At 52.3% G+C, this 17585-nt stretch overlaps 5 protein-coding genes across 6 annotated transcripts; 2 read left to right on the top strand and 3 right to left on the bottom strand.

Annotated features, from left to right (window-relative positions):
- Window positions 1-4197: 4197 nt before the first annotated feature.
- Window positions 4198-6435, top strand: AAFC00_006366 (uncharacterized protein; the record flags this gene model as incomplete). The annotated part of the gene is made up of 3 exons (XM_069346312.1): window positions 4198-4432; window positions 4500-6364; window positions 6418-6435. 3 exons carry the CDS (start codon window positions 4198-4200, stop codon window positions 6433-6435), a joined length of 2118 nt encoding a protein of 705 aa, XP_069197521.1.
- A 1603-nt stretch (window positions 6436-8038) lies between these two features.
- Window positions 8039-9106, top strand: AAFC00_006365 (uncharacterized protein; the record flags this gene model as incomplete). Its single annotated transcript, XM_069346311.1, has 3 exons — window positions 8039-8066; window positions 8147-8656; window positions 8709-9106. 3 exons carry the CDS (start codon window positions 8039-8041, stop codon window positions 9104-9106), a joined length of 936 nt encoding a protein of 311 aa, XP_069197520.1.
- Window positions 9107-9534: 428 nt separating this feature from the next.
- On the bottom strand, window positions 9535-10791 carry AAFC00_006364 (uncharacterized protein; the record flags this gene model as incomplete). Its single annotated transcript, XM_069346310.1, has 1 exon — window positions 9535-10791. One exon carries the CDS (start codon window positions 10789-10791, stop codon window positions 9535-9537), a length of 1257 nt encoding a protein of 418 aa, XP_069197519.1.
- Window positions 10792-12530: 1739 nt separating this feature from the next.
- AAFC00_006363 (uncharacterized protein) lies at window positions 12531-13973 on the bottom strand (the record flags this gene model as incomplete). Its single annotated transcript, XM_069346309.1, has 1 exon — window positions 12531-13973. One exon carries the CDS (start codon window positions 13971-13973, stop codon window positions 12531-12533), a length of 1443 nt encoding a protein of 480 aa, XP_069197518.1.
- Window positions 13974-15699: 1726 nt separating this feature from the next.
- AAFC00_006362 (uncharacterized protein) lies at window positions 15700-17349 on the bottom strand (the record flags this gene model as incomplete). Of its 2 annotated transcripts, XM_069346308.1 has the most annotated exons (2): window positions 15700-17265; window positions 17323-17349. In XM_069346308.1, 2 exons carry the CDS (start codon window positions 17347-17349, stop codon window positions 15700-15702), a joined length of 1593 nt encoding a protein of 530 aa, XP_069197516.1. The 2 variants fall into 2 exon arrangements, with proteins under 2 accessions (XP_069197516.1, XP_069197517.1); XM_069348322.1 differs by having other exon boundaries at window positions 15700-17349.
- Window positions 17350-17585: the final 236 nt, after the last annotated feature.

The following is a 17585-nucleotide window of genomic DNA, read 5'->3' as shown; positions in this document are numbered from 1 at the left end:
GTCGATCTATTTGAGGATTATGCTTGCGATTCAAGTGTCTTCCAACATAGCAGTCATCCTAGATCAAACAAATGCAACGAGCATATCATCCTGGCAGGCAAACAAGTACTCGCAGGGGCGCTTTGATTGAAGAGCATCATGGTGCACAAGCGGAAGACTTCTTGGATGCATCAATCTCAGAAGCGGACAATGAGAGTCCATCTGTGAAGCAAGGCGATCTGATTTAATATGATAACAACGAATTTACGAACATTTGCTCAACCTCTGTATCTTTATTTTCATACATGCTAAATTTGCAACTCCCAAGTCACTCATATGGTGAAATGAGATATCATCATCATTCGAGAAGATTGCGGGAGCTCACTAAGAAGTCGACACATACAATTCCCTCCCACCCCTTCCCCTTATGGCTGGGCGAGCACTTCTCAGAACACCCAGCGTCACACTCCGGAGTAGTAGAAGGAGGACTCAACACCCCAGACAGTTTTCGCCAATGGCTTATGCTTAGCTTTTGTCACAAGGACGTTCTACAGTCCTTCGGAATGTGTCGCTGTACAGTAGCCGGAATCCAAGGCTTGCTGGAAGAAGCTGTAATCAAGACATAGAGCGGTAACGATATAGTGTGTAAAGAATCCACCTACTCGACCAGAGGGACATGAACCGAAATGGGCAACCGGCGAGTTCGCATACACTCCACAAGGAAAGACACCTTACGTACGTTTGAGGCGAGATGGCTGCATAGATGTTATAACGGTGCGATTCGGCTCGTGAGATGCTATCGTACGAGGACCCGGCTTTGCTTCTGATCGGCGTGGTCTCAGATCGTAAAGAGAGATCCTTGAGCTTGCACTTGGAGAATTGTTTCGAGCTTCACATTGGCAAGGTTAGTGAAGCCTTGGCTACAAATGTCGCAGATGCTCAGGAACAGAAGGCGTTCTCAAGGTCGCTAGTGTCGATGCTGGACGATAGGACAAGCCCATCTCACATGCTGAGGCGTAGGTGGACCGGACAGCCACACCGTCAGATCTGCGCCGTCTTTTCTCTAAATAGACGCGATGAAGTCTAGCGCTTCGACCATGCAGCATCGACGCTCTGCCTGCTGTTCGACGAACGCTGAACCTTAGCTGAACCTACCCAAGACGTTTGTCCGATCTATTCAGAGGTGTCGTACATCTCCTACCCTTCGCCAAAGATCACAAAGGTGCTCTGCCCGTTGGCGAGTGTGCATCTTGCGCTCGTGGAGCCTGTTCCCAAGAGACGCTGTAGTGCAGGCGTTCCAATTATGCAAGCGCTCGGTTTTGGACGCCGTCCCGGGCATCCCTGGCGGCATGAGAATGTGCGGCTATTGACGACACACGTTTCCAGGAGTACTGATTTGGTAAAAGTGGTAAAAGCGCCTGTCACAGAACATCCACAGAGCCGCTCACAGCCGTATTGGAAGAAAGAATTACTTGGACTGTGCTCGACACAAATGCAGTGCATGACACCATCATGCACGACCGTCAGTGGCGACAGATCTGCGGCGTTTCTCTGCCTTGGGTGTGGACCATAGACGCTGATTTGTAGGCGCGCTTGGGCTGTGGCAGCTGACGGTTCAGGGGTAGGGTGTCGTATTAACGATCGAGCACTTACGAATAGGACCGTGGGGGAGGAGCAGTGAGATGGCCAGATCTCCGCGTAAATTAGGATGGTAAGGAAGATTTGTACGGCTCTTTAGGACGATGCGACTTTCCCAGGACACCAACAGAGTGTTTTCGCGGGAATGTCAAATAACCGGAATGGGTCTTAGCAAGATCAACGGACCACTCTGGCGAAAAGGACTCGTACAAGATCTGCGTTGAGTACAAAGACGATGCAACCAATGCCTGTGTGCACCGGACAACCATGTCTGTCGTTCTTCCCTGGCTCTACTCATGACGCCATTTGGATAACAAGTCGAGCCCGGTGCCATGGATGGAAAGCATACGGTCCTTGCATACTGTAGCCGCCTCTCACCGATGCGGCGATAGATTATGCATATCGAGCGGACCTGAGAATCGAGGAAGCCGGATCGGGCAATCTGGACCTAGAAATAGATTGAATAGATCCTTGATGCAGTCATACGACAGGGACACACGACAGACACGAGCAAGAGCTTTCCCACGTGATACAACACCAAAGTGATCTCTGTACCACGTTGCAGGAGGTGGAGTGGGTGCACGATGATTGGACAAACTTATCTAATGAGAGACAAGAAGCGGTGACAGCGGCCGCGCCAGTGTAACTACAGGCCGTGTCGTGACGTTTTCCTGGCCACCCAGGAGTCAGCAGACGCAGCAGCTTGCATGGCTCGATCGTACTGGCACGCGATCAAGCGTCTATTATGGCGGACGACGTGAGAAGCTACCAGCTCATCGGTAAGGACTAGGACAAGAAGAACGGAGAGTGGTGGGAAGAAATGAGCTGAGCCCGCACGCCGACACAGTCGAGTAGCAGACTACTGGATCGGACGACGATTGCTGGGGACACGTAAGGCACAGCCAATATAGAATGTTGACAGCACAGTGGCAGCATGGCATTACAATAGCATCCAAGTGCAGTAATGAGAAGTTTACATCCATGTCGTTGACATGCACGAAGCCTGCTAAGATAGAGTACAGCAATACCTTATACAGCAGTACCTTCCCTCGGCTTACTTGCTGTGCTTTACGGTACTGTAGCCTTGTTCACATGATACATTGCAGTACATGACTGGGCAGATATCAGTCCCAGACTTGAGTCATGAAGCATGAGGTAGTGATAATCAGCGGAAAGCAGCATAGATAATAATGCTGGGTAGCACCACCAGTATCACTACCGATATGGACAATAGTGGGAGGTGAAGGTATTCTGTAGACCACCGCGCAGCTACCCTGTAGTAAGTGTCTCTACACTAGGCAGGTACTATCGAGTCACTTGTGGTCCCAATGCATCCCCGTCGTCTATCATGACTTTACTGTATCGATTTCCAAGACAAAATAAGCTGGAAGTTCAGACTTCCAACCTTTTCCAGACTAGATCTTGTAATCTATGTGTGATTCTAGGTTTGCCGGGGGGGTAAAACGCCCGCGACACGAAAGCTGCATAATTGGCTGCGTCGCGGCTGTTGTCGTGCAGCTGCAACAGCAATCCAGGCACTCTTTTCGCCATACCGCCTTTCCATTCTTTTCCTGTCCATCACAACAGCATCCAGTCCCACTCTGGTCGCCAATCCGTCCTAGTACCTGCGCTCGTACTTGTGCATGTCCTGCGTCTTCGCCTGAGGCGTACTAGTGGCTGTTGCCGCATCGTTCCGCTGGGGCGCCGCCTGCATACTACCCAGCTGCTGAGGGACCTGCACCTGTCTAGGGACCTTTACCAAGACGACTGACTTGCAGATCTCTGGGATGAAAAAGGACTGGCCGAATAAAATAACACCCAGTTGATACGACCGGCCAGCAGGAGCCCGACAGCATGGTTGTCGCATAAATGAACGCAAGCGAGCGTCGCACAGGTCTATCTCTGGGATCTGGAATGAGAACATCCTTGACTTGTCCCTGCTTACATCGCACCGCTGCAGCGGCTCGCCCTCTCCATCCGCCGTATCAACTCCATCCATTCGTACCCGACTGAGCGCTGCGTCTGCTGTTACTGCTTGAACTACTGCCGTTGCTCTCTGCTCATCAGGAACGAGCCACCACGGAGCGACAGGCAGGCAGGCACAAGCATCCATCGCTCTCGCCGAAACCTGCATTTGGCTCCTGCCTTGCTTGCTTGCATATCTGCTGCTTTTGCACCCAGCTTGCACCCAGCTTGCATTTGCATTTCCATTTCTGGCATCGACCGCTACCCACTCTGCTGCGAACCCGCTGCCGGGCCACTGTTTCTGCTCAGCAGCTTTCTCCGCAGCACTTGGTACTGGGTGGGCAGCACACGCACACACTCTCTTGCGACACACACACTTCACCCACATAGATTCGCCCACGCGCGCCATTCAAAGCTATCTGCGACCGTTTTGAGCCTATAGTCTGTCAACCTTGCATCCCACGCATCCCATCTACATCCTCTATACATCAGAGAGGCGCCAGCTGGTTGGGATCAGCCCCGAAGGAACACATTGACGGATACCCGCAGCTTCGACTGCCTTCTCCGCTCCCGTGCCGTATCTCCAGTCACTGTCATCTTTCAAAAAAGCATATCATGTCTCAAGGCGCCGCAGATGGCGCTGCTTCCTCCCCCGAACCCAGTGGAGATCTCCAGTCCACAGCCATGTCCGACTCTCGTTTTGACCTTTCGCAAAGCGATGACAAGTCTCCCTCGACCAACAAAGACACCGACGCCAATGCCAAACGCAATGCGAAAGACCCCTCGCGGCCTCGACGCAAGAAGGCTCGCCGCGCCTGCTATGCCTGCCAACGAGCTCATCTGACTTGCGGCAAGTCATAACCCTTTCCCTTCCTCAGTCTCGCTTCTCGTATACTAACATCAGGTCCTCGTCATAGGCGACGAAAGACCCTGCAACAGATGCATCAAGCGTGGTCTCGCAGAGCATTGTCACGATGGTGTCCGAAAGAAGGCCAAATACCTCCACGACGCTCCGAACGACGCTCTCGTCCCCGGCTCCAGTGCTCCTTACTCTGTCAACCAGCAGACACCAGCGTCCATGTCTGGCGGCGTACAGCCGAGTCCGGTCGATATGCATTCCGTCCCGCAATCGGCTTCCTACTATCCCAGTCAGCCATCTACTGCCTCGTATTCTGCTTTCGGACAGACCCCGGGCACAGCACCTGCGGGCTCGCCATCGACTCAAGACTCTCCGATAATGGCACAGTACAACAATCAGCAACCTAGCATGCTGTCCAATGCCTATCCTAGCGGTTCTACTCAGCAGATGAATACAAATCAGGACAACATGGGCGCGATGAACCAAACCCCGCCCGGTGACCCCAAGCAGACGCCGTCCTTTCCCGCGCCGCTCTTTGATCCCTCAGATCCTTCTATTTTCAATTTTGACATCTCGACCTTCAACTTTGGCAACCACTACGGAGCCATGGAGTTCGGTATGCTCGGACACATGTCTTCCGCTGCTGATGGAAGACCGGACGTCGACGGCAACATGATGAACACTATGAATCAGCATGGTGGTGTCACTTATGATTCCACGAATAACAACTATTCGACGCCGTCGTCGGCATATCAATTCAATAACCCTTACTCAACGGATTGGACCAACAATACCAATTCTGACTCACATCAAGGCAGTGCAAGTCAAATGTACGGTTCACAAATCGCCGGCACCGAGGCTGGCAATGGCTTCGACAACTTTCCAAACGCCTTTGCTATTGCCGAGGGCACGGGATCAATCTCGAGTGCGAGTCCGAGTGGCTTCATGGACTTCAACCAAACCGGCTATGTCACTAGCCCTGCAAATTCGTCCACCAATACTGTCTTTCCATCGCAGAACCAGAATTTCAATCGATCTCAGAATTCATCAAGTCGTCAGCAGCACAAAGGCTTCTTGTCACTGACCGAGAACGCCGCCCGTAAGAAGCGACGCGACCCATCAGATGTCTACCACACAGTCACAGCACCGTACTCGTATACGACCGGCTTCCACTGTCTGGTTGCGTTCGTGTCCAAGCGCTTCAACCCTCAGAAGACGCTGCGCATCGCCAAGGCTCTCGCCTCGATCCGACCATCGTTCATTTCATGCAGTAACAAGCTCACCAACGATGATCTGATATTCATGGAAAAGCTCTTCCAGAGGACGCTCTACGAATACGAAGGCTACATGCACGCACTCGGCACGCCAACTGTGCTATTCCGCCGTACAGGCGAGGTGGCGAGCGCCAGCAAAGAATTCAGCTTGTTGTCGGGGTGGCGTAAGGATGTGTTACTCGGCGCCGAGTCCAATCTGAATGTGAACACCGGCGGGGTTTCCAACGCGCCCACAGGTACTAGCACAAGAGGTACTGCGACCCCGAGAGTACCGGATGTTGGTGTAGGGTCGACCTCGGACCGACCACAACCTGTATTTTTGGCAGAATTGATTGACGAAGACAGCGTCATTGGATTCTACGAAGACTTTGCCAAACACGCATTTGGAGACGCTCGAGGCACAGTCTCACGGAGATGCAAGCTGCTGAAATATAGAACCAAGGAAGACGCTGGGTGGGAGAATAGCAACGCGTACAATTCTCTGGAGAACGATGGTGAAACAAAGCCCAGATCAACCATGGGCAACCCGCTGATTATGGGCGAGGACGGTATCAATGCTCTGGGAGTCAAGGACGGAAAGGTGGACTGCATGCTGTCTTGGACTATCAAGCGCGACCCCTTTGATGTGCCCATGCTCATCATTGTGAATGTAAGTAATGAACTGGCTGGTATCACTGAATTCGTGTCGCTGACTGCTGCCAGTTCCTTCCAATCATATAATACAACTCTCAAGGATGCGAATCAACAGGGATAAGTCGACATCAAGGGGTGACCCAGTGAAACGCAAACACGAAGGCATGACTGTACGAAGGTACGAGCAGGTGCACGAAGGGGGGCTGTTAATGTAAGATTTCCCACCTTTTTGGTGCCACATGGTCATCTGCGGGCGCGTGGTGCGGTTTTGGATGGGGACCGAGAAAGGCTGCCTGCAGCATACCACCACGCGACCGGTCCCGTTGGATCATTTATTGCATACGCACATACACACACACATAGCATGCACCACGACACCTGTGGCGAGTTCCCGTACCGGCGTCCTGGGGCAAATTTCAGCGAGCTAATTGAGTGGGCTCATTGTTTGTCTGGATCGAGCTTCTTATATAATGATAATACGTGTACACGGGTTCGAAGAACCGTAATAAATGGATACCTTGACTTGATTTGCAAATCGGCGGTGAAATTTTCCTCAGCCACCTCACTCGACAAATATGGAACATGAAGAAAATACACTGTAGAATTGTAAATTGAGACCATTGTTCCCCGAGGTATATTAAGAGATTCCGAGTACCGAGTGCATGGTAAGGGAAAGGAAGTCTTACCATCGCTCCATTCCGACCTTGCATCGGAAATTGAAGAGACGAGGGGTCGAGGGGGAGGGGGTGCAGCGGGGTGTGCTCGTGTGGGAAGCAAAGGCAATGATATCATTTACCCGACTGTCATCTCGTGCGGATAGATCCGTCTTCGCGAGATAAGGCACGAGCAAGGTACCTTGGGGTACATACAGTACGTACGGATTACACCAATCATCAGTGCTTGTACACTCGACAGCAGTCATATGATTACCTACCCTTATCTCTCTTTTGTGTCGACCGCATGTGGTATGATGGTATTGTGGGCAAGCAGAGCTTGGTTCGTGATCGTCTGGCTGGCTGGACTGGTGTGTGCCGACCATAGCGAGAAAGGAGGGGTGGACGGTAAAGGGCTTAAAGGTATGGTTAATATGTGATTTAAGTTCTATTGCAGATGTCTCACTCTTCGCTCTATGTAGTGGTGCTGGTGGCTATGATGGGAGTGCATATAGATGGTCTGGGGGCGACGTATATTGGGATCCATGATGTGGAATTTATGGTTGCGCAGGAAGCATTCCCTAGGACGATATGGAGGTCATACCAGACCACGACCTGCTACTGTGGAATCAGGTTCTCTCAAGGTAGAACTTGACACTCGCCCCACATCCTCGGTTGTAACAAAGCGACAAAGATGTGATCTCCAGCTGGTCAACTGTGATCTCATATGCAGTTTGCTAAAGGGCAACAAAATGCCGCATATATTGGAAAAAATGGTAGTAGTGGTTCTGTTTGGAACGTGGCCAGGGTCTCCCTCCAGATTGGCGGAGAGCAAGGGCAGCAAACGGAAATATGCCCCGCTTTCATTCACGGCCTCCACCCCACACTTCAGCAAAAAAGTGGGATGGATAATTAGGTACTTTTCGTAAATGACACAACTGCTGCTGCGCCCATCTATTATTTCCAGCACGCGTTTGTTCTCACGACCAAGAAACACTCTTCATATACGCCGCAATATACACATCGGCTTCCGCAAAATGGCAAGCGTAGCAGATTCATACTCGGGTTAGCGTCATCACCACCCGAAAAAAAAAGATGGGACTCGAAAGTCTGACATGAAAAACCCGCGCGTTTTGTACAAACAGATCCCATCCCTATCGCCGTCATCGGCGGCACCGGCCTACAGTCCCTCCCGGGCTTCACTCAAGTCGCCAACTTGAACGTCTCGACGCCGTGGGGAGCCACTTCGTCGCCCATTGCCGTGCTGCACCACCCTTCGCCCACCACGGGGAAGCCCATCCCGATCGCCTTTCTCTCCCGCCATGGTCTTCACCACGAGCTAGCGCCGCATGAGGTCCCCGCCCGCGCCAACATGGCTGCTCTCCGCTCGATTGGCGTCAGAGCGGTCATTGCCTTCTCTGCTGTAGGCAGTCTGCAGGAGGACATCAAGCCCCGCGACTTCGTCGTGCCGGACCAGGTCATCGACCGCACTAAGGGCATTCGTCCCTTCACCTTCTTCGAGGGCGGCATGGTCGGCCACGTCGGGTTCGCAGATCCCTTTGACAGCCAGCTCGGAGATGTTGTCAGGAAGTTGGGTCACAGTCTCGAGGGCGACGGTGTGCGTCTTCACGACAAGGGAACCATCATCTGCATGGGTACGTGATCCTTGTGCGCGATGAGAGGGTATTGAGGCTGATACTTGAGCAGAGGGACCGCAATTCTCCACGCGCGCAGAGTCGAACATGTACAGATCATGGGGCGGCAGCGTCATCAACATGTCTGTCTTGCCCGAGGCCAAGCTGGCAAAGGAGGCCGAGATCGCCTACCAGATGGTGTGCATGAGCACCGACTACGACTGCTGGCACGACAGCGCCGACGTGACCGTCGAGATGGTCATGGGTCACATGAAGGCCAACTCGGAGAACGCCAGACGTTTCATCGGCGGCGTGCTGGATGAATTGAGCAAAGAAGAGCACACTGACTTGATCCACGCCAAACATCTCGTTGGCCAGACCAAGTTCGGTGGCTCCATCACTGCCAAGGCTGGACGTGGCAAGGAGGCCGAGGCCAAGCTTTCCTGGTTGTTCCCAGGTTACTTTGATTAGCAAGGTGCAGCTATAAAGCGTTTTGTTGGATTCTACTTTGGATCCGTTTCTTTTCTATAAATTGATGGCCATGGCTATGTCTGTCAAGAAGACTGATGACCAAATCACTGTTCCATGCTTTTGCGCTGTGTCGTTGTTACGAAGCTTACCTCTCGTACTTGTCCATGGTTGATCATCAGCCGCTCGTCAAACGGATCGGACCGACATGTATAGCATGCCAATTCTCTTCTTGCACTGCATGATCTCGTAATCCTCCGAGTATTTTCAGTGGCGACTCATGGCATGTGATAGCTTTTGTATCATGCTAAGCAGACCACCAACGAGACTTGGGCGCGCGAGCGTTTTCTGCGATCGCCAGATCGATCTCTCCAGTCGCGGCTGGATCTGGACCTCCAGAGGACGAAAACATGAGACATGGCTGTTCATTTTCATCCATCGACCATATCTGCCCATCTCTTGCCACCAGCTGAAGCTTTCTCGTCTAGTGCAGGCATGTCTAGAGTGGATAGAGCAGCTTCACCAGACGAAGTAGCCTCGGCTGATGGTGTATCTTTGGGAACGACAACAGCTGGGGTAGGCGGCAACTCTGGAAAGTCCGAATGCCTAGGCAGAGACTGGCTCGAAGAGGCGCCACGACCACCCCTTCCCCTACCCCTGCCTCCTCTGTCGTTTCCTCTGCCTTTGTTCTCGCGGTACATGTATTCTCTGCCATCAGTGTATTCTTGCTGCTCTTGTCCGGCGACCGGGCCGGCTGCTCCATCTCGTGGTCCGACCACACCACCATAGGCGCCTCTGCCCGATCCTCCCCTCTTAGCAGCAGCTCTGGGGTCGTAATCCTCTTCTTGCTTTTGCATGTCCCATTCTCTGCCCTCCATGGCCTTGAGCTTGCGCAGTCTATTCTTCTCGCGCTCACCCATCATCTGCTGTCTGTCCCGTCTTTCCTCCTTGGTGCGTTGCTTTGCGACTTCCTTGGCCACCTCCTCGCGCTTGTCGAAGGATTGTCGATCCGCCTCAGCGCGCTTGTGACGTTCCGTCAGCTCGGCGCTGCGTAGCGACATGCGCTGCATTTTGGCCTCGAGCTCGGATGCTGACAACTTGGGTTTTTGGAGTCCGCCCGTCGCACGTCTGTCGCCTCTAGCTGCGTGGCCATGCTTGGACTCGGTCGGAGCGGCGGTGGAGGCGTGTCTGGACTCGAACAGCGAGGACGGCTTGGCCGCCGTTGCGGTAGTCGTGGTGGAGGGGGTGTTGGTGGCGCTGGCACTGTCAGGCTGTGAAGAATCCGCTGCGCTGTCCGCTGTTGCAGGCGCAGTCTGAGACTCGTTGTGTTCATCTGCGGAGGCTGCCGGTTCCTGTTGCTGCGCGTCCACGGGGGCAGGTGCTGGAGACCTCTGTTCTCGTTGCTGGTGGTGCTCTCCGCGTCCTCTGCCTCTTCCTCCCCGACCCTGTCCACTACCTCTGTTGCCACGTCCACCACCTCCTCTTTGTCTAGCAGAAGCAGGGGGAGGACCAGTATGGACCTGAGGGGTCTCCTTCTCCTCTACATGTTCTGCTACTACGGGTGTAAATTCCTCCCCGAACAGATCATCAGGCGCTCGCGTCTGCATTGACTCCTCTCCACCAGGCGCGTACTGGATGTCGTCGAACAGATCATCTTGCTGGGCGCCAGTCTGCGCAAACTCATCCATGATTGTTTTTGTTCAGTCAATTCGACTTTGTATCTGTTTCTATGCTTGTCCAATGATATGTCACTTATGTGCTGTTCTCGCTCTGACTATTCCAAGACAGACCGGTGCGAATACAGCTCGTACGAATGAATAAGTGGAAGATATGTATGCGCTTTCAAAAATCGATATACAGGCAAATGCACCACAGAGGAAGCCACTGTAAGGTCCAAGGTACCTTAGGTACTGAATGAGGTAGTTATGTAGAGACCGAAGTCGCCAAGCCCCGTCCATAGATTCGGCCGAGCTCTGGAGCACAAAGAGCTTTGCTTTCACACACTTCTGTGCCGAGTGCTTCTTTGCCCACGGTCCCTTGATCTTCCCCCGGATTCTCACGAGTCATGGTCACATTAAGATACAGATCTGGGGATGATTGCCTGGCTTCACCCCGCCTTTGGCCTGCGCTTTGGTAAGGTATTCTGTTTCGTCTCCAGGACCCACCCGCTTTCTGACCCTTTGCTTCTCCACGATGATTTTGACATATTTCTGTATGAGAGGATGAAATCTAGTGCACATAGCAAGGTTTCGTTCAAGCAAGTACTTCATGCTCGATCTTTCACCTCTCCTGCTCGGTTCATCGTACAATAATACAATCCTTGTCTCCATCGTTGCCCTACGAACTCTCTCGGCGCTCATCCACGGGCCTCGCTCCCTGCTCGTATTACCCCGTTAATACCCCACGTCAAAGGCAACATACACAAGGTAACCAGTGGTAAACTCAGGGTCAATTGCTTGTCGCCCGCCATCGTATTCCCACCAAGCGGACGTGAGGAGAAAAAGCGTTCTTGGAACCGACGTGATATCATGCATGCATGGGTGGCTGCTCTCCCTTCCCTATCCCCTCCCCTCTCGTAAGCTACATTACCCCAGCTACCTACCGAAAAGTACCCTACCTATACAGCCATACCACTGCACGACCCAAGTCCCGTCCCGTACCCCACCCAACTCCACGAGTCGAGCAGGGGCTTGCTGGGCAACGCACAGTAGTAGTACCTCACGTACGGACTAGTACGGTACAGTAGAGTACACCTCGCCGCCTCTCCGCTGTTGGAAATAAGAGGACAGGATAAAGCTTCGTATCCCATGCCTGCCGCAAGCCTTGTTTCTCCCTTTTCTTTTCTTTTCTTTTGCTTCTTCGACGGTATTGTCTGCGCGGCCTCGTGACGCCCTCCTAGCACCCTTCCTCGGACCCCTCGCTTTTGTTGTTGCGGGGCGTGGTGTGCGATACGATGCGATGTGCTGTTGTGTGCCGGCGATCGCGTGCGTGCCGCTGAGAGGGGGGCGAGACCATGCGAAGTACGAAGAGGGTAAATGCAGGGTTAATGCAGGAAAGTATCGTGGAGTGGTAAAGTAGCGTGTAGTCAGCCGTGCAGCGTTGGCTTTGGAAGGTTGAGCTGGGGGTTATGTGTTTCGTTATGGTGGTGACGTCGAAGTGGATGCAGCCGAGATCACAGTGAGATGAGAAAGCGAACAGGACAGAAGAAAATGGCAGAGAAAGCATTATGTTAATGAAGATTGAAAATTCGTATTCGTAAATGACAGCTATTCTGTTCGTAGCATGCTATGTCTGTAACTTCGTAACCGTCGCTGTGTAAAGCCATAGTTTGGAAATCCCCCCAAAGTGGTATGTACATGTGGATATAGTCCCCTGGCCCCCCTCCCCCAAAGACAATAAAACAGGGAAAATGATATATATATATGCTCTAGTTCTTGACCATGTCGACACGCTGCTCAGCGACCTTGTGCACATCGCCACTGATGGACATGCTGCGCTTCTCGATGACTCCACCGCCAAGGACGGCGGCGGCGGCGACGATCTCCTCGTCCTTGCGACGGAGGATGGGCATGCCGTTGCGAACCCAGTGGAAGCCGACGTATGCGAGGACGACGACGAATCCAACAAGAGGAACAACAAAGGAGATGCGAGTGTTGGCGGCATCGGCAATGGCTCCCTGGATTGGGGGGAAGACTGCACCACCAGACACACCCATGACAAGGATACCGGCGCCACGACGAGTGTGCTTGCCGAGGTTGGCAGTTCCGAGGGTGAAGATGGATGGGTACATTGGTGCCTCGAAGAAGTAAATGACGATGAGCACAGCGACGGCGGCGTCACCCTTGCCAGCGCAGATGTATGCGTTGAGGGCGATGGCGCAGATAGAGTAGAAGGTGATCAGGAAGTTGCTCTCGAAGATGGTGGCAAGACCAGTGGCAATGAAACGACCGACGGTGAAGACAATCAGTGCGTACGAAAGCATGTTGGAAGCCTGGGCAGATGTGTACGTGGCGTTCTCAGTTGCGTAGTTGATGAAGAAAGATCCGATGGTGACCTGAGCACCGACGTAGCAGAACTGAGCGACGAAGGCGAAGATCATGTTGTACTCCTTGTAGATCGGACCCTGCTCGACCTCGTTGCCGTACTCATCAATGGGGCCATCCTCGATGACAGAGCCGCTGCGGATAGCAGTCTGAGCCTCCTGAGCCTCGGGGAGCTTGCTGAAGATAAAGAGCACAGCGATGGCAACACCAGCGCAGGAGACTGCAAGGTACACGAACTGGACGTTGGTAAGGTTGTTGGCGTTCTCACCAGTGAAGAAGAACTTGGAAGCAATGAGAGGTCCGATGAAGGATGCAACACCGTTCCACGACTGGCAGAATTGCAGACGGGCAGATGCGGTGGCGGGGGATCCGATGACAGTTGCGTACGAGTTGGCTGCAGTCTCCAATGTTGCGAGACCACAGGCGATGACGAGAGTGCAGACACAGAAACCACCGAAAGAGGCAGAAGCATGCTCTCTGCTGGAGAAATGTGCGGTGGGCCAGAAAGCAACAGCACCGATGGAGTAAAAGGCGAGACCCATGAGAATGGTGATCTTGTAGCCCTTGCGCTTCATGACTTCGGCAGCGATGGGGGAGAAGAGGAGGTAACCTCCACCGAAGTACATGACCTGAAGACCGGTAGACTCGAGCTTGGTAATGCCCAAGACATTCTGGAAATGCTTGTTCAGGACATCGAGAAGACCGTAGGAGAAACCCCAGAGGAAGAAGAGACTGGTGATCAGGCAAATGGGGTAGATCAGTTTGCGACCAGTGAGGTAGCCACCCTCAATGGTAGTAGTGGCGATAGGGATACCGCCGCCAGCCATCGTGATAGAGGTCGATGGAATAAGTTGTGGATTGATAGAGTATAGAAGCTAGATTAGCTTAAAAGTGAAGGCAGATCTCTACTAATGAATGAGAGAAAAGTGAATGTAAGACCTCAAGGTCGAATGAAGGAATCGGATCTGCTTCTTGGATGATGATGGTATAGATGTGGGGGATCATCGTGCTACTTATACGAAGGGAGGCAGCACAGATCCCCCATAGAATACCAGCCCGTGGGGACTCCAGGTTTGTCAAGGGTGGACTTGGTGCGTGTGTTCTGGTAGTGTTTAGAACAACTCTAATTCGAGTGCTACTCACGCTAATGCCGTTATTGGCTTTGTTAGCTCAAGCTCACCAGCAAGAAGTTTTGTGATTCGGTCCGACATGATGAAGTCTTACCGCATCGAACCTAAGTTCCGCGAGAAAGTGCTGCCGATACCTGGAGAAGGCCAACTTAACGATTCAACAGATGCCCGTGTGCTGGCGCCGTCTCCTCGCGGCTAATCTCATGACTCCGAAACACGGCATGAGGCCCGGAGGCTTCCATGAACCATATCAATTGGCGGCTCGAGTATGTACGAGCATGCCTGATGAGGGGTTGGTTCTCGAAATTGCAGCAACATTCGTCTTGTAAGAACTCATGCCTGTTGTTGAATGCCAACATGCACGCATACATGGTAAGGTAATAATTCTTTCTTTTCTGCGACCGCCAATGATCTCTCTGTAAGTTTGAGAGGTGAACTTCCCCAACGTTGGAGGTCCGTGATCCAAAGTATAAAAGATTGATCACGTCTGTATCGGTACGTTCCCCAGAGACTAGGGCGGCCATGTGTCCCGTGCGATCTCTCGTGCCATGGGGAACCCGCATAATCTGAACAGATACCCCAGAGACGGACCCATAAAAGGGCCGATCGGAACCTCAACAAGCTAGCACTGTAGCCGTTGGTATAGTACTAAATTGTCTTGAGATGCACTAAGACTCCGGACGTACCAAGTGCCATCCCTTTGAGCGATTACCCGTCAGTAAGCGCATGACTCTGCAAGATGCACGAAGGCGCGTTAGTACTTCGCTTAGGTATGGTCAGCTGGCCACTTTGACTCGTCTTGCTAAGTGTCTCTAGCGGTCGGTGCCTTGTGCCTTGTTTGTCGTGCAGCTTGAATCGTGGAAGGCACTTCGAGAAGATAGCGAATGCACTAATTCTGCAAACATAGAGTTGGTTGTGGTGAACTGTGCCGAGAAAAGTGTAGTGCAATTAAGATGTGCTGAGGTGGAATCAAGGTCTGAATCTAGCCCGCCGACCTTGGCTCCGTGGGGTATTGCACGGGTTCAAGGGGGCCTAGGGGTGCACAAGTGACGAACCCGAAATTGCAAGGAGAACTCAGTGGCGAATCACTAGTGAGCCCGCCAGCCTTCCCGCTCAATGGCCACCGTAAGCACTTCTCTCTGACCTTCATTTTGACTTTTCATTCTTGTTGGTATACTTGTACTAGTCCAGATCGATCTCACGACCAGTCTTGACGAGGCCATGGCTTGCCACAGACCAGATACTTGTAGCAAATGCATTATTTTACGCGTGCAAGACGTGCCATGGATGCCGTTTTGTGAGACTGAGCATTGTGCTACCTCTTGACAAGTAAGCGAGCACGAAGAACATTGTACAAGTACTTCATACAACGGTAGTCGTGGTCTGATCTGGTCGGATCGATGAAGTATTCTGGCTTTTTCCATCATGGTTTGTTCTTGCCCTTGACCAGTATTTCCGCGCTGGTGACATCGATCTTCCAGCCTTCACGCTCGAGAACCTTTTTCACGGCAGGACCCAAAACTCCTCTCCCACCTCTACTGTGCCGCCCGGCTCCGGTCACTATCCTGAAGCCTTGGGATCGATTGTAGGCACCAATGCGGCCATTGAATTTGTTTTCACCTAGGCCGTCCCACCATTGTCTGACCTTGAGTTGTGAAATTCGTACAGCGTCATCGACAGTAACCCCGTGTAAGTCAATATGATCTGGAGCGGATTGCGATGCCACGAGTGCATCAGCTGCAGCCGCATTGTATAGGAGCGAAGACTGCTTCATATCCCGGCCGACCTGGGAATAGTACGCAGCCGCACCACCCATGAGACGATCCGATTTAGATTTTCGATACGCGTTACGTGCTTGCGTCAGAGCCGCATGTCTAGCAGACTCGAGCGAGGAGGATTTCGAAGACGCAGTACCATAGTCCATCGGGGTCATTGTCGCCGCTTGAGATAGGATCGGTACAAGGTAGGTCTCTTCATCATCGGATATATGCAATGGTGCATAGCGCGGCACAAGTTTCTCTGGTGCAGAAATACCTGGGCTCCTCGTGGTCGTCAAGGCCTTAGCAAGATCTTGAGCGGCGCTCATAGACTGGCGAGTGATGCCGATAAGAGCAAGACGATTTCGATCAGATATGGATGAATATTCCTCGCCTAGTTGATATGCGTCAACTTGGATGAGTGGATCTTCAGACAAAAGGGAATAATTCGACTGGGCATATCCCTCGAGTATGGCCGATATGGTCTTCTGCATAGATGCGTTGTGCTGATTGTAGATGGACGAGACGAGTTTCGTAGGCAAATGTGTCCGTTCAGCAAGGAACATGATGTCGCTATCCGCGACTTGCCACTTGTTGGTCGCGGGCAACGTCATTTCCTGCATATCCACAGTAGAGACCGGAGTCGAACGGCCAGAAGCATGGCGCTGATTCTTCTTCTTCCGCTTGGTGTTACGAGGTATGCTGGTATCATCGGCAAATGCATCAATTCCCTTTGCTACAATAGCATCTCCTTTGGGAGACTCGGACTTCTCGTATATATAAACTTGATTAAGTAGATCGTCAAAGGTTAAAGCCCATTTGTAGCCATTCTTCTTCAGGGAATGCGAGACTGTGAATTTGCTCAGAGACGGGAAGACGTCGTTCAGCAGTTGAATCTTGCTCTCGCAGTCCAGCTGCTCTATGCCCGCAAGATCGTCGATTGTGGAGATTGCTTGGTCGTCTGTCAAGTCAAGAGTAGACAGAGAATTTGACACGCTGGTGAGGTCGGTGTCGCGAGAGACGGAGCCGTTCTCGTTCCTCGAGTCTGTTGCGATGTCTGCGATGGAGCTACTTCCAGAAGGGTCGAAGCCCGTGGCCTCTTCTGCAATGGCAGTGTCTTTTAGGGTATCCAGAATCGCGCGCGCCTGCTCCAAAGATGCGCTGTCTTGCAGGTTATGATCGTAGATGATAGCTGAGAACAAAGCTGGGTCGATCGGCGGACAGTATTCTGCCTTTATGGTTGTAAGCATTCGGAGCCAGAGAAGCAGGAAAAAGGTCGAATATTGTACCTCTAGTGCTGAAGACGGGTCATCCATCTTCGCGGTCTGGATAAAATGGACTTGTTCCAGGTATTCTCAACAAGAGCATAGTCCTGAGGCTTGGGTATGTGGGGTAACAAGTGCTCTATAGTTGCCCAGAAGTGTAGGGCATCCAGCGAGCAGAGACGGTCAAAAGTACAGTGGTAATATGCAAGAGATAGGAAAGACAGTTTAACAGTTAGCGCGACAATGATCTAGCAGACTCAACGTACATGATCTAAATTTCGATACTC

Source organism: Neodothiora populina (assembly GCF_041146345.1).
Source record: "Neodothiora populina strain CPC 39397 chromosome Unknown canker_contig_7, whole genome shotgun sequence".
NCBI classification, from domain to species: domain Eukaryota; kingdom Fungi; phylum Ascomycota; class Dothideomycetes; order Dothideales; family Dothioraceae; genus Neodothiora; species Neodothiora populina.
Note: the sequence above shows the minus strand (reverse complement) of the source record. Positions and strands in the feature narration are given on the sequence as shown.